At 31.6% G+C, this 17,418-nt stretch overlaps 2 protein-coding genes across 3 annotated transcripts; both read left to right on the top strand.

The window, feature by feature from the left end:
- The first annotated feature begins 5,965 nt into the window (after positions 1 to 5,965).
- LOC107913083 (U-box domain-containing protein 5) lies at positions 5,966 to 10,228 on the top strand. 2 transcript variants are annotated; one of them, XM_016841525.2, is made up of 6 exons: positions 5,966 to 6,821; positions 6,965 to 7,048; positions 7,347 to 7,488; positions 7,641 to 7,748; positions 7,852 to 9,014; positions 9,220 to 10,228. In XM_016841525.2, the coding sequence occupies exons 3-6, from the start codon at positions 7,351 to 7,353 to the stop codon at positions 9,977 to 9,979; spliced, it is 2,169 nt and encodes a 722-aa protein (XP_016697014.1). In that variant the 5' UTR covers positions 5,966 to 6,821; positions 6,965 to 7,048; positions 7,347 to 7,350; the 3' UTR covers positions 9,980 to 10,228. The 2 variants fall into 2 exon arrangements, with proteins under 2 accessions (XP_016697014.1, XP_016697013.1); XM_016841524.2 differs by having other exon boundaries at positions 7,303 to 7,488.
- Positions 10,229 to 13,574: 3,346 nt separating this feature from the next.
- On the top strand, positions 13,575 to 14,294 carry LOC107911070 (laccase-11-like). The gene has a single exon (XM_016838963.1). It carries the CDS (start codon positions 13,575 to 13,577, stop codon positions 14,292 to 14,294), a length of 720 nt encoding a protein of 239 aa, XP_016694452.1.
- Positions 14,295 to 17,418: the final 3,124 nt, after the last annotated feature.

Raw genomic sequence — 17,418 nt, 5'->3', positions numbered from 1 at the left:
TAAAGGCCCAACATACGTGTGTCGCTGCCCCACTCGGTCCGCGTCTGTGTTAACAGGTCTACGACACATATTGCACTTGTTTCTTTTTTAATTAAATTTATGTTCCTTTTATCAATTTTTTTTTGTTTTTCAAGATATTTTTTCAATTGCAGAAAATCTTTTGGTTGTTGCAGAATATTTTCAGTTAAGGAAAATCCTTTGCTATTTTTAGAAATTGACACTGTTATTTTACCATTTTCAATTCATTCATCTTATTTTTCCACAATAACAAGCAAACAACAATCTCTTTTCTGTCTTTCTTAGCTCGCCTATTTTCTGCTCAAAAAACTTTTTCGGTCAAATTTTTGACTAAGCTTTCAGGTTTAGTTTTCATCTTACTTTTCCAAATACTCTTGGGAAGAGCAATACCAATTGTGTTCCACCTTATTTATTCGGGTGTATGAATATTGAAGTATTGTGTTAATCTTGGGGGGGCGATGTCCACTACAGGATTACATCGATCAGGGCGGGTTGGCTTTTAAGATAGTGGTTCTTCCACGGTACAATGATTATTTTATTTATTTATGCTTAATTTATTTATATTGTCAGTGCTAACTATTTCATTTTGTAGTAGTATATTTCCAACACTTGGAATCACTTTAAATATGTCGTGCTTGAGTTGTGATAAAGCCAATTTCAACATGTCATAATGTTCATTCGATGCTAAAGTTGAAACTTTTGTTGTGTTGATGAAATTTGTCCTTCACCTTCTACGATAGGTATTTATTAATTTTTTCTTAAATTATATATTCTCATTTATGGAATAAATAAATGAATTTTCTTTTAAATAAACTATTCAATATCATTTAAAAGTATGAATAGGAGTACTTTTAGATTTTATTAAAAATGATAGGATAATTTTAATATTTAATAGTGACTAATTCTCTTTCCAACTACTTCATTAACATGAAATTTTATTAATTATTATAAAACCTTCAATTCTTTTTTTTTAAAAACTTTAGTTCATTTCTTTCACTTCCTTTTAGTTATGTATTACAAAACTTACATAATAGTTTAGAGACTTACGTAATATAATTTATTTAAGATGTAATTTATTTAATTTACTTTCTGTTATTTTTTTTAATAAATACCTTTCCTTTAAATATTTGATAGCGTTTGGAAAATCACTTAACAATTGGATTTGAGTGTAATTGTTTGTAATTACATAATTGTGGTATATTTGGATAACTATTATAGTTGGTGGGTCTCATCAAATTTAGTGTAATTGGAGCATCCCAAATGCACTTTCTAATTCTTAGGGGAGGCTGGGAATTGGAGTAATTACACAGACAATTTACACCTAAATCTAATTTTAAAGAAATGTTTTATACAAGTTATAAAAGTATTGTAACGACCCGATAGTCATGGGTGTCGAAAAATTTATTTTCGAGACTCCATTTTTGTAAAACGGATTCGTAAATAATAAATATTTACGAAGTTAGTTGTGTAGTTAATTAAGTTTTAGTTAGGTGAATTTGCATGAATTAAGAGTAATTAGGTATAAGGACTAAAATGCAAAAAAGATGAAAGTTAAATTATAGATTAAAGAAAAGTAAAGGGACTAAATAAGCAATTAAGCTTTATTTCAACAAGTGGATGGTAATAGTGATTACATGTGTAAAAATAATATACATATGTATATATTAATAAAATATGTATTAACTAATATTTAAGTAAATATATATAATATAATAATAAAGTAAATATAATAAGTAAATGAAATAAATAAAGAAAAGAAAAATAATAAAAAGAACAAAGCAGAAAACGAAACAGGGAGAAAAGAAATGAAAGAAAGAAAGAAAGGAGAAACTAGGGTTTTAAGGTTTCAAGTTCAATTGGTTAGTCAATTTAGTTCTTTTTCTTATAATTTTTATGTTTTTAGAATCCCGATATTAAATACTACCCGATCTATGTTGAAATTTTAGAAATTATTGAGTTTTTAAATGTTGACAATGTTGAATAATTTGAGTAGTAGGGATTAAATTGATAGATTTCTAAGTTAGAAATGAAAAAGTACTGAATTGTAGAATAAATTGTAAATTTTGAGTAATAGGGACTAAATTGTGAAAATTTTGAAATTTAGGAATTTATGTGAAAATAGGGAGTTCAATTTAGTCTAAAGTGGAATTTGCATGAAAATAAAGAATTAAATGTGAAGAATTAAAGTTAGTCTCGGTTTAGGGACTAAATTGGAATTTAGACAAATGTTGAGTAAAAAGTTGAAATATTTAATATGGAATTTAAATTGTATTGTATTGATAAATTTTAATTATTTTAATTCTGTAGCTAACGTCGTACCGGAACTCTCGACTAAAAAGGGGAAAAATAAAGTCGACGAGGAATAGCTCGAAATTTCTGGTTTGTATTTCTATAATCTGAATTTAGTTTTTAATAGTTATAATTCAATTTAATGTATATGGTAAGTGTTGAGGTGAGAATTATTGTTTTTTGCAATTGAAATGGATTGATTTAGTAAGTGATGAATTTATGGAATTTATATTGATTGAATTGGTATATATATTGAATATATTGATTATTTGAATTGAAATAAATATTGGTTGTATTTGAAAAGTGAATTGGAACCCTATTAACTGTATCGGGCTTAGTCGGATATAGATGGCATGCCATAGGATTGGAAGAGTTCAGGGATTTCTTCGACTTCGAGTCTATGAGACACTGGGTGCCAAACTGGTGTGTTTTGGTTGGATCCGTGTATTTGTCCGAGTCCGAGTTGTGTTAATAGGGATAATTAATCGAAATTGCATTATGATTGATGTTAGATGATATTGTATGTGAAATGAAAATGGGACAGTGAATTGAAATATGGATTGAGGCACATGAATTGTGAATTCATGAATTGGATATGGAATGAACAAAATTATTATTTAAATGATATGTGTATTAAATTGTGAAAAGCTATTTATATAGCAAATATGATAATTGAGATATTGTGAAACAAATGAAATGTGATATGGTTATTGAAATATTTAGATTGTATATTTGTGATTCATTTTTTTATATTCGGATTATAGAAATACCACCGAGTTTTACTCAGTGTACGGTTTTGTTTTCCGTGCGCAGGTTAGGTACTTAATTTTGATCGCCGATTCAACTTCCAATAACGGTCCCGAACTCAAACGTGGTGATGTTTATCCTTTTTGTGTCGGCATATACCAAAGGTGTCTAATTATTAGTCATTTTGTGGATTGATTGTAAATAAGATTATAAGTTAATATTGGTTGGTTATATATATAAGTATGTGTTTACGTTTGAGGTCATATTATGGCATGTTAGTTAATGTTTAAATGAACATGAAATAGGTAAAATAGATTAAATTTGGCATGTTTACAAGTTGGATTTGAATGATGTTCTATTGATATGTTTTATTGATATAATTGTGGTACCTATGAGGGTACATTGGTTAGGCACTTAGGATGATTGTTATGACATGTTTTGGATACGTTTGATTGTGTTTTGAAATTATGTCTGTTTGATCGGTAATGCTCCGAAACTATTCTGGCGATAGATGTGGGTTAGGGGTGTTACAAGTATATTATAAACATGACATGTATGAATGTTTGGGATAGTTATGACAAAAAAAATTATATTGTAAATCTTGAAAAAATATATTATAAAAATATTGTGTATTTTAGAAAATTATAAAAAAATATTATTTAAATTTATGGTAAAAAAATTAATTTACATGTTATAAAAGTTTTATAATATATTTATATATAAAAATTTATGACCAAGTATGAACATAACTTATTTATATGTTAATGTTATATATTATAAAAATAATATACTTATCATAATTTGTTTATAAAAAAAATTAAAAGTAAGGGAAATATATATTATTTATAAGTGTTAAGAAAGTTTTGGACAATTTATAAAAACTCTTTTTATAAAGGTTAAATATTATTTATTATTTTGACTTAATTTATGTATTATGAAAAAGGATATATCTTAGTATAAATTCTTTTCTAAATTAAGCTTATATAAGTATTTATAATTAAAGCAAATTATTTGAACTGTAAACCTAAATATTATAATGTGGATGCTAACTATGCAAATAGAAAGTGTTTTCTTACATCATATAGTAGGGTATGACACCATTTGAGAAAATGGTGTCAAACACAAGCACCATAAACAATTCGAGAACTCTTTAATTTGACACAATCAAGGGCTTCGAATGTGGTTGAGAAAATATTTTTTTAAAAATAAAAAATATTTCTCATTTTAACAACATCACCTTAATATAACATAAAAAAGGTGGATCGTAGTAGCATGTTGCATATTTTATAACTTCGTAGGTAGAATTAAAATGATCCATATACTTCAAACACTACACAAAGGAAGGAGATCTTTGTACTCTTCGTAGGTAGAATCTACTTTTTTTAGACTAACATAATAAATATGATGATTTGATTTTACTTTTTGTTACTTGGTTAAAAATTATTTTTACGATACTAATAATTTTTTACAGTAATTAATATTTTTAATAATATAAATTATGTAATTATGTAATTACAATTTGTACTATCAAATATGATATAGAAAATTAGGATATAATTACATTTTATCAGCCAAACACGTCTAGAGAATTACAATTCTTTATCATTACTAATTATAATTACACTTTATTTTAATTATCTTGTATTACAAAAGAATGTAATTATTACGTCTAGAAAATTATTAAAATTTGTCAATATTGTGAAAGTTTTTATTATATAAATAAATAAGAAAATTGTAGTCGAATATAGCTAAAATTTGGTCAACGAATACAAGATATGCACGTTTTTAATACTTATTTTCTTTTTGCATATAAAGGTTAAATACCTGACGGTTACTACATCATAAATAAAAGTTGATACATTGCACGATTATGATAAGAAAAACAAAAAAGAATCATCGTACCTTCGACACCTGCGCCATAATAATATTGACACTGTCAAATTCTTGTGCTGGGCCTGAATTGGGCTTTTTAACTTTTTTGGATTTAAAAAGAAAAAAAATAGGGAAGAATACAGCTCCCCTTGTGTGTGCGCCGGCTTGGCTTGGCTTGGCTTTCAAGTAGGTCCCATGAATCACATCAAACTTGCGCTTTTTTATCAGATACCCATTGCTTTTAACTGACCACTCGAATTTAGAAAACGCCAAATAGGCTCTGACAAAAAAACTAAAAACAGAATGTTGAATTCTGCTATTAGTCCTTATATTTTATAAAATTTATCTATTTAGTCCCTTTATTTTTTAGATTTTAAAATTTTAATCTTGATCCTGATAGTAACAGCTAAATCCATTCAATTAAATTTAATTACTAGCCTTGTACTATGTGTACAGTTGTAGATTCAGTCCATATTTTCTAATTGGATCATTCTAAGCCTTTGTAATTTTTGATCTTTGAAATTTCAGCCTTGATACATAAGACATTTGTTAATCTATCAAGTGGATTTTTAGTGACTGATATATGGAAATAACAAACTAACATTACATTATATATATGATAATACATTTGCCTCATCAGGTTTTGGGAATAACAAAACTTAACTAAATAAAGTTAATAGTAGAATTTAATCCACAAATAAATTAGTAGTTCAATTTTTTATGTATTTAAAAATAAAAATAAAAATTGGGTATCTGAATCTCATGAATAAAATCAGTAGTTGAGATATACAGCTTTGGGGTTTTTATCTACTTTTGAACTTTGTTGACTTTTTTGAATTATTACCATTCAAGAGTGACTGCGTAGACCGCACATAGATATATCAGCCTAGCATTGGTCAATACACGAACTACTGCTTAAACCTTAATCACCGTTGATTCAATGCAATGAAGCATCAAGGGTCACAAAATCATCACAGAATCATAGGCAAGTGGGATAGCAGTCCTGTGACTGTCGTAAACGTTGTCTTAAAGCTTAACCAGAGGAAGAAGAACCTGGTCTAGAGACCGGAGAAAATGATCCCTTTGACCATTTTGTTTTTGTTTTATCCTTATCTTGATTATCGTAAAAGCAATTCTTCTTCCAGAACCCTATTCGAATTTTTTTTATTCATGAATTTCATCTATCTGTACAATTGATAGATCATTTTTAAATTTATACATTAAATTGTTATTTTAATAGTACAAGCAATTATAATAATATAGGTGGGGGAAAGTAGTTGATTCCTTTGATCATAATGTCTAAAAAATAAAAACAAAAAAGGAAGAAACTTTCTTTTAGGATAATTTCTCATTCATTCATAAGCATTTCCATGTCCTGTTCCCCCTCCCCCAGGCAACTGTTACTTTCCTGATGTAAAGGTTTCTTTTATTTTTCTTGCTTGCCTTGTCTAAGAGGGCTCTAAAGCTGAATTTGACTCTCTTTCGTTTGTTGGGTTATAACAAGAGTTCTCATTTGTGGAATTGTCCTCCCTTTCAAGATTCTTCTTTTACAATATATTCACCTATGGCTGTTAACATGGTTCTTTGAGTGTTGGGAGATTTTTTTTTCTTTGAATTATTGTTTCCTTTTCACCTTGCTCATCTGTGGTTTGACAAAATTAAGAGGTGGTTCTGACTGTTTTTCAAGCGTGAGTCACTGTTTCTGTGGTGGCTGCAATGATTTCTTCTCTGAAGTGCTTACCTCTTTAATTTTAAGTGGTTTTTTTGCTAAATAAAGTGTATTTGCCTCTTGTTGTGGTTCAACTTCTGTATATTTGGTGTGGCTACATACAAATAACCAAAAGAAAAAGAAAAAAAGCTTCTCTTCATCAGTGCTCCATTTTCTCCATCACTAGGTGAGTTTTTCTTAAAAAAAAAAAAAACTCACATCCTAATGAAAGAAATAAAACCCCTTTCCATCTTTTACAGTTTAATATTTGAAAAACTATATATGATTATCTTAAGCAGTTTCTGATCTGTTTAACTACTTGTTGTTCAGTTTCTTTAATCAGTATACTATCTCTTAATGGGGATCGATGCTGCCCAAGTAGTGGAGACTCCATGCCATCCCAGTCCCTTTAAGGTACAAGTAATTACTGAGTGTGGTTTTCTTTTTCTGATTCAACATGGAATTTTTGGGGTTAAAGTATAGCTTGAAAATAGATCTTATACAATTCATCTATTCCTGTGCAGATTAATTGTTACTGTGTAAGAAAACATATATTTGCTTAAACGTAGAGGATCATATCATTGTACCCATGTTTGCTTTTAAGGTGTTTGATATTCATCTCATATGAGTATGTTTTACTTATTGCACTGCCGACACTATGTTTGTAGGTGCATCACGTGATGTGCACTGAATTGAGGAAGTTGGTTGATAGGATTATGAGGATATTCCCAGAAATCGAAGCTGCTCGACCTCGATGCAGTTCGGGAATAACTGCACTATGCTCACTCATCAGTGCAATTGACAGAGCAAAGTTGCTTCTCCAGTACTGCAGCGAATCCAGTAAACTCTATCTGGTGCGTTTTTTTTCCCTTTGAGTTTATGACCTGGCTCTTCGAAGGCCAGTTTTTTATGACAATCTGATGCTAAATAGTCTTCTAGAGAGTTGAACTTTTTGATTGGTCAACTTGATACTTTTTGGTTGATAGTTCTCTGCAATTACTTTCAGGTAATAACAACGGATGTCCTAGTTTCAAGGTTTCAAAAATCAAAAAACTTGTTGGAACAAGGTTTATGCCAAATTCAGAACATGGTTCCAGTTATGTTGGCGGTCGAGGTTTGTCAAATCACTTGTCCTATTAAGCTTATATTCACCCTTCTTTGTGGTGCTAGTTAGGGTCATGTTCTTTGTTCATGCTGACATTGAAATATTATTGCAGATCTCTCAAATTATTGATGATCTACGAGCTGCAAATTTTATCCCTGATAAATCTGAAGAAGAGATCGGGAAGGTTGTAAGAGAATTGCTCCTGGGGGGAGTTGCAGAGCCGGATGCAATGGACTGTGCTGAAATTAAAGCTCTTCAAACTGCAGCATCACAACTTCATTTTACGTCTTCAAAAGAAATCTTAACGGAGAGGAGATCTATTAGGAAGTTGCTGGAAAAAGTCAGTGACTCTGACCAACAAAAGAAATATATCTTGAGATGTCTTTTGTATCTGCTGAGGAAGTATTCGAACCTTATTATCAAAGAGCAAACAGACGACAAGACTGATCGGAATGAAGGAGCGTTTGCAAGTAACAACCCTAGTACTAATTGTATGCATACTCACTCGGTTAATGCGGAATCTCATGTGGAGTATAAGCAACATGATGTTCTTGCTGATAAGTCAAGTATTGCTACTCTTCCTGAGGAATTTAAATGCCCCATATCTTCAAGATTGATGTATGATCCTGTTATCATTGCTTCTGGACAAACATTTGAGAGGATTTGGATCCAGAAGTGGCTCGATGATGGTAATGATACGTGCCCAAAAACCGGAGTGAAACTGGCCCATCTGTCATTTACTCCAAATTCTACCATGAAGGATATAATATTAAAATGGTGTTTGGAGTATGGGATCACCATTCAGGACCCAAGCAGCCAACCTGATGTGTCTCACTTGTTGGAAACTTCTTCCACTTCCATAGCTAGTTTTGGCAGTTATATAAATGATCTGCGCTTTCCAGTGGACATCAGCAATATATCGCTTGGATCTTTAGATGCTAGTTATACTTCCAGTAAAAAGAATGGAGATGGCTTAAGTTTGGTACCAGAGCAGAACAGTGATGATCTTTGCCGATATCAATCTCCCAGCAACAAAAGTAAGATGGATTTGGAGTCTCTATCTAGCCTTCTTGAACTTGATTGGGAAGCACAATATAAGATAGTTGAAGATATGAAAAATCATTTGGAATGTGATGAGCTAGCTTGTTTTTCTCTGTCACTCGAGAACTTCATCGAGCCTCTCGTTAAGTTTTTGAGCAGCGGTCATGATTTACAGGATGTAAGAGCACAGAGAGCTGGATTTCAGTTGTTATCGACCTTTCTTCGCAAAAACAGGTAATATGTTCAAGCATGTGTTGCAGCAGTTCTTGTATCATGTTTTATCATGTGAAAGGTCATTATTTTGCGTGTTTCCTTTTTCGTTTTTCTTTGAAGAATTGCATGTCATTTCGATCCTTTAAAGCATGATTTGTTAGTTTCTGCTATCCTTTACTTGAATAGAGGGGCTTATTTTTTTCATTGCTTTGTGAGCTTCTTGCAGAAATGGCATAAGATACCTAAATGAAGATGTATATAGTCTGCTATCATTGTTCCTCGACTCTGAAGTAACTCGAGAGGTTCTCGATTCCATGGAAGTATTGTCTTGCCATAGCAGTTGTAAATCCAAGATTGCTGCATCTGGTGCTCTTGTTTCCCTTTTAAATATTCTTGACTTGAATATCACAGATTTCCCAGAACGAGCCATTAAAACTTTGCGCAATCTGTCCTCAAGCCCCGATATTTGTTCCAATTTGGAGCGTTTGGAGTGCATCCCAAAATTGGCTCCATTCTTACAAGACACCACTCTCGCAAGGCACTGTATGGTGGTATTGCGAAATTTGTGCAGTAACGAAGCGGCCAGGGCTTCAATCGCTCAAACTCCTGGATGCATTGGTTCTGTTGCTATATTACTCGAGACCAACAGTCACGAGGATCAAGAGCATGCCTTGGGTATTCTCCTTTCGTTGTGCTCGCAATGTGTTGAATATTGTCAGTTAGTGAAGGATGAGAGTGATATATTCCCCGCCCTTTTCGATGTATCCGTTAATGGGAGTGAAAAAGGGAAGGCAAGCGCAGTGGAATTGCTACGGCTACTAAGAGATGCCAACTATGATGGTGAACGAAAAGAATGCTTTCAATCCGACAATGTAGCACCCGAAGATGCTAATGACAATGCCAAAGACAAGAAGTCTCACAAGGCACTGTTTGGAGTGAAATTGCCCATGTTCTCAAAATCCATCCCAACAAAAAAGAAGAAATGAAACATGGATTTTTCTGCTCTCAATTGACTTTGGTATTGACAAATATTTTGCCTGGTAGGGGGCTTGCTTACCGGGATGTGTCGCCAATATCATCATATTGTAGCTAAAGGCGGTTAGTTGGTTATTGAATTTGTCTGACTCCGACATTGATTTTCATGATATAGTTTCTTAGATTTGATCATATGTAAGAGGTATCTGCTGTCATCTGATTGTAAGATTTTTTTTTTAAATGTATATAGTTTTTGGCAACAGTTGGAGTTTTTCTCTGTACCTTCGTTTCCCACAATATGTTAACTGTCCTTTCCAACATAGATACAGTGATCTGTAGGAAAACAGACCAAAAGACACCTACTTTTAGCAAAAGACCAAAATCATCGGTTCAACCGAAAATCTGTTGCCTTCTTAAACAAACTTGGATTAGTATCGTTGGCCTATTCCAAAATGTCTTCTTGTAATGACATGCTTCCATGCTTTAGCCGCTAGCTCTTTCTCACGTTTTTACCCCCAAGTACATGTGCAGCTTTGGCAACATAGCCATGTGACTATTGGTGTAACTCATTTAAGAGGCAAATTTTTTACTGGCTGGGGATTAAAATCCGTGACTAACGTACAAAGAGTGTTCATGAAAGTCAATTGATTAAATGGGACTCATTTGACCCACTTGAACTAGTCTGATTCGTGAAATATGCGGAGAAGTTCATCTACTTGAAGTATTGGTGGCCCAATAAAGTACTTAAAGAAAATTAGGACTAGCTTGGTAAATATAAAAAATGATCTTAGAATATATGTAATCTGATAAGATTTTATTTTGTAATCCTAAAAGATCATGTAAATTCCTTTTAAGAATCTCAAATTGTAAACATGTTTTAATCTTAACCGTCGATGTAGAATAAATTGTATTGTTTGATCTGAACGAGTTTAATTACAAATAGAAGTTTTTCCTTATTTGTAATCACTCAAATGTAATTATTCATAATAATTGAATACTATTGAAAGCATTCACTCAAACACTTGACGTGATTTTGTTGTCTTGTGACTTTTTTATCTTTCGTTACTCTTTTATCTTTGAGTTGCTTCCGCTTTATTTGCAGTGTCTTGAAGAATTTCTATTGAGAATTCTCACCTCGCAAGAGTTAGATTGACTAGACGAATTTGAAAAAATATAAATTGCCTAAAGCTGCACTGATTGTGAAACTAAAGTTCTAACCTCGTGACAGATATGACAATAATAACGGTTTATATTACTCTTTTTAACTTTTTATATTTCTTGAAATAATTATATTCTATACTCGTATCAACGGTATGAGATTTGACAGCAACAACAACTTATGCACTCATAACTCTTTATTTTTCTTAAAGTATATGTATCCAATACTCATGTTATGAGGATATAATTAGCTTTCAAATACATGAAAAAATCAAACATTACTTATATGGAACGCGGACGTATATCTTACACTCGTGCTTGAATCTGATTAACATAGATAGCAGCTGTGTCACGTGGATTGAAGTACTATTACAAGCTTCTATCTCATTCCACTACTTTCCTTTTACTATTTTGAGAAATGGTTTGGCTACAAGCAATACAAAGTTTCTCTAAATGATATATGTCCTTCAAATAATCAAACTGGCCTTGCAAACAAATGCTACAAAATGCTTAGAAGTAAGCCTTGCAAAATTGTAATTCTTCTAATGCTTCAAACCATGGTAAAAACCTTAACTCTGATGTTACCAAAGAACAAGCAGCTGATTAATAAAAAGACGTGTTTATTGTGTTTATCTATAAATTTTATATATTCCTCCTCAAGAATATGAAGCAGAGCTAATTGTTCAATCGAATGGAATTGTATGGAAAATAATTAGACTAAATAATAATATAATATAATTTGATAGTCGATTTATTTGAATTCGGAAACTCAATTTGATTCAAACTTGAAATTCGAAAAAAAATCGAGTTGATTCAATTAACTTGATTCGAATAATTCAAATTTTAAATTTTTTTCTCGATTTTTTTAAATTTTGCTCACCCATAATATGAAGTATCCTTAAACTAAAAGAATAATATTTGATGCATTGTCAGTGCATAAGTTTCATGCACTATTAATAAATAATAACATGACACATCATCGTTAAATTAAACAAAAATATATAGAAGACTTATAAATAAATACTAATAATTTTGTCTAAACATAATTAAACATTAAACATAACTATTATAAATAGATATTAATAGTTCTCGGGTTTAAGATCTTGAGTTTAGGGTCTAAGGTCTCAAATTTAGAGTTTTATAATATAGGATTTCGAGTCTCGAGGTCTTGAGTTTTAGTATTTATTTATAATTAATTATTATTTCGTTATGTTTAAATTTATTAGTATTTATTTATAAATTCTCCACTATTTTTATTTTACTTAATGATGATATGTTATGTTATGCCCTGAGAGTGCATCAAATATTCTCTCTAAATTAAAACTCTTAATATCAAATACATATAATATTTTTTAATAATTTATTAACTTTAACACATGGCACTACCTAATTTATTATTGCATTAAATATAAATCCATAATTTAAATAATAATACTCTTTTAGTTGTAGCAATCTCAGTCCCTACGCCAATTAATGGTCTTTCTTTAAAATGTTTAAGTTAAGTATGACAACTCCTCAGAGGCGAATTTTGGGAGTTTCGCAAGGCACACCTCTAAAATAAAAAATTATTATTTAAGTCTTTAAATTTTTAAATTAATTATAGATTATAAAAAAATAAAATTTCATTCCATCCCTAAAAATTTATACCGGCTTCCCTGGAACTCCTTTGTAATTTCTAGGTAATCATCTACATTAACAAACTGCCATAACTTACCTTTTCTCATGCTTTATATAAATACACCTTCATGTCTCATCCGGACAAAAAAAAGAAGTTATTATTACAAGTTTTCCACCTCGACAAATGGCTTTATTTTCCAGATGGTCTCTTTTTTCTTGTCGGGTTCCTTGCATTCATTTCGTTCCCAGTAGAAGCTGCTGTAAAGAAGTACCAGTTCAATGTGAGTCAAATCTGAAATGAAAATTCAATTTATTAAATTCTCATGATCTTCTAATTCCTTTAGCTGTTGAATTTCAATGATGTGTTTTAAACAGATCTTAGTGAAGAACATTAGCAGACTGTGCCATGCAAAGCCAGCAGTAACTGTAAATGGGAGGTTTCCAGGGCCTACAATCTATGCTAGAGAAGGAGACAGAGTTATCGTCAATGTCACAAACCACATGTCCATTCATTGGTACCATTTTCACTTTAAACCATATATATGGTGGGAATTTGAGATTAAAATAAAACTTATACTTAATTTGTTGTTTATTGATGATGTTTACAGATACATTTGCAATGGAGGTTGAATCAGGGAAGACATACCTGCTAAGAATCATCAATGCTGCCCTTAATGATGACCTTTTCTTTGCGATTTCGGGTCATAACGTGATGTTAGTCGAGGTTGATGCGGTTTATACGAAGCCGTTTATGACTTAAGCTATCCTGATCGCACCGGGGAAAAGACCAACGTCCTAGTACGAGCCAACTGGTTGGCCGGCAGATATTTCATGGCTGCTAGGCCTTTCACGGATGCACCACTTCCAGTTGAGAACAAAACAGCAACAGCAATACTCCAATACAAAGGAATTCCCAACATTGTTCTTCCTACACGTCCCCAATTACCGGCTTCCAACGACACCGATTTCGCTTTGAGCTACAACAAAAAGCTAAGGAGCTTAAACTCAGCTAAGTTCCCTGCAATTGTGCCCCTTAAAGTTGATAGAAAACTCTTCTACACAGTCGGTTTCGGTAAAGATCTGTGCACGACATGCGTAAAAGGAACGAGACTATTAGCTTCATTGAACAATATCTCCTTCGTGATGCCCAAAATGGGACTTCTCCAAGCTCATTACTTCAATACGAAAAGGGGTTTTAGGATAGATTTCCCAGACAAACCTCCTAAGCCATTCAACGACACTGGTGCACCCCTTACTGCCGACCTTGGCACTGCACATGGGACAAGGCTAAGCAAGTTTGCCTTCAATTCCACGGTTGAGTTAGCGTTACAAGACACCAATCTCCTAAAAGTTGAATCACATCCATTCCATCTCCATGGCTGTAACTTCTTCGTCATTGGAACCGGGATCGGAAATTTCGATCCCGTCAAGGACCCATCGAAGTTCAACCTGGTTGATCCGATTGAAAGAAACACTGTTGGTATTCTACTGGGGGTTGGACCGCCATTCGGTTTAGAGCAGACAATCCAGTTACTAATAATGTTAGCATAGAACATGGTTTGATTAATTAAATAGGTAATCATAGGGTTGAGTTTGATTTTGAATTTATTTTGCCGGTTTAGGTGTATGGTTTATGCACTGTCATTTGGAGCTTGACACTGGGTGGGGACTGAAAATGGCATTTGTAGTTGAAGATGGAACAGGAGCTGATCAATCAATTCAGCCTCCATCCAAGGATTTGCCACCTTGTTATCTGTTTGAAAATGTTTGTCAATGTACAACAAAAAAAGGAAGCAAGCTTGTGTGTGAAATGTATTTCTCAATATATATGTATTGAAGGACATGTCTTGAGGAACCAAATTTATATATCTATATATAAAAGCAGTTCTTACACGTGGCACACCCAACCTCTTTTTGCATTTTGCATTTTGCATTTTGCAAAAAAATGTTAAATTTAAGTGTTAGTCCCTCTAATATGCTTAAATTTGAAATTTAATCTATATACTTTAATTTTTAACATAATTTGGTCTCTGTATTTTTATAATGTTATTAATTAGTCCAAATAGTCAATATAATCAACTTTTCGGTTAAAACATTATGTAATTATATATAGTTTGAGTATCATAAGAGTCTTAAAGACTGACACTTGGTTTCCTATGTCTTTTTAAGTTTGTGTCGCCCCTTTTTTTTAATCATTATACCATGGTCAATTTTCAATTTTAGCCTCTAAACTATGTTGAAACTTGATATGTAATCTATATACTTCAATTCTTTTACATAATTTAGTCCATCTACTTTTATAATGTAATTAGTTAGTCTAAATGGTTAATGTTGTTAACTATTTCAATCAAAATGTTGATTCTAACAAGAAAGAAAAATTATCCTCATGATTCGAATAAGTGTTTTTAAGAAAAAAGAATTAACAAGTATTTTTAGCATTATTTTTATTGTTGCATGATTATCAAGTGATTTTTTTTTATTTTCAAAAAGTCACATAAAAGAATTTAATAGAATAATTTGAAGGATGGTAAAAATAGAAAACTGTATTCCTGAAAATAAAAATAGAGGAACTAAATTATAAATGTACGAAGTGTACACAGAATTATAACATATTTTAACATTCTAATTTTTTTATTTTATAATTTAATACAAATAAATAATCAACAGAACGCGAAACAAATCATTCTAATTTAAGGAAAAGAAATGTACTCCTCTTGATACTACAAAAAAAAAAGTTCCATGAATGTGTTGAGTAGTTGCATGAAACATTGAAAAGGAAAAAAAAATGGCTTGCGTCATTAATTGAAAATAGTTGTTAGCTAAATTATTAGTTCGTAACTAGAGTTCCATAAGTGGAGCCATATATTGGCTAAAGAGTAAATTTAATTTTAAGCTTGTTTTCAAGCAGGGGCGTAATTAGGGGTTCACACGGGTGCCTGTGACCTTAAAATGAAAAAAAAATCATTTAATTTTTTTTAAAAATTTTAAATTAATAAAGTTTAATTTACATTTTGTTCTCTTAAAATTATAAAATTTTAATTTAATCCTTTAAAAATTATAAAGATATAGACTATTAAAATAGTGAAATTACATTTTTACTATCATAAAAGTTACAATTTAATTTCAGCCCCCTAAAAATATTTTTTAGTTTCATCCTTGTTTTTAAGCTTACTCGACTTGTATAAAACATTTGTTTTACTATTTAAAATTAATAAAATAATAAATATATATTTATAATTAAAATTAAATTAATTTTTACATTATTTAAATTGAACTTGGATAGGATCAAATTGGCTAGAGATACAAAAACTTTGTCCAAGTTCAATCCAAGTTGAGCCAAACCTATCAGCTGAGTAGATTGCCCGAACAGCTCTATCTATGATATGTTGTGTTTTACATGGAGTTTTTATTTGACATAATAACTTCTTTGACCCTCCAACTTTACAAAAAAGTTATTTTAGCCATTCATTTAATTTTTTTTATCTTATTTAGCCCTTGAACTTGCATTTTTTTGTCAAATTGATGCGGTCGTTGAAAGCACCAAAAATATCATATCCCTAATAAATAATGAAAAAGAATAGTAAAAGGGAAGTAGGGTCAAATCTTCAGGGACTGGACTTGCAAAATATTGTGTTCCGTGAAATCCTAAGCAGAATCTTGCCAAAGAAAACTTGGGTTCCTGAAAAAAAATAAAATAAAAAAATAACAGAATTAAATGTTTGGATTTGAAAACGAAAAATAAAATAAAAACAGATTTAAGAATATTGAATCGAAAATTAGAGAAATTAAAAATAGAGTTGAGAGAAAGGAAATTCTTATGGGAGATTCCAGCCTCCAGTTGTCTCGTTCCGCCTTGGGTTCAATCCTTGGTTTTAGATGATCCTTCTTAAATTGAATAAGCCAGTTATAGTGGAATAGGACGCCTACGACCACCAACCAAGGATTTAGACTTACGATTTGGTGGAACCTGACTCTAGCTAACAATCGCTTCTGTGGGATTGTCTTATGCTAGATCAACGTTTCTCAATGGCGAATCTCACTCCATTTTTTCTCTTGGGCTCGCCAACCTCTGACGCAGTAAGCTAACGAACCGACTGTGCAACCTTCCCAAAACATACAAAGCGGACGCCTTTGCATACGTTGAAAAACTTACTTCTTAAGGGACATGGACGGAAGCGTTAGCCCCGTAGTGCGAAGAAACGATGAATACTCATTTAGAAGGCTAAGTACGGATTCTAAGCCTCAAGAACCCTTTTTGAGGAATATCGACAACCTTCGGCTAGTTGGGTTTAGTGGCTCATGGTTGTGGTGGAAAAGAAAATAAATATAACAAAAATAGAGATTTTATTAAAAGGAAATATGATAAGAACAAAAGCCTAGACTTTTGGGGAGAGAGTGTTTACCGAAAAAGATCGATCTCTTTTGAGTCACTTCACCCCCTTATTTATAGTGCTAGGGGAGATAGTCTAATCCTACTTAAATTCCTAAAAGATAAATACATTTAACTGAAGATAAATAAAGATAAATAAAATAAAATCCTAAAAATAATCCTTAATAATTCTCTCAATATTAATTATCCTAATATAATTAAAAAAGAGTTTAATAGAATAAAATCTCTTCTTTTTGCATTTCAACCCTTGTGTCCTCCATGCTTGCACTTTTGGCACCAACTTTT

The sequence above is a fragment of the Gossypium hirsutum genome, chromosome D11, assembly GCF_007990345.1.
Source record: "Gossypium hirsutum isolate 1008001.06 chromosome D11, Gossypium_hirsutum_v2.1, whole genome shotgun sequence".
Taxonomy (NCBI): Eukaryota; Viridiplantae; Streptophyta; class Magnoliopsida; order Malvales; family Malvaceae; genus Gossypium; species Gossypium hirsutum.
This window is presented reverse-complemented; position numbering and strand designations above follow the sequence as displayed.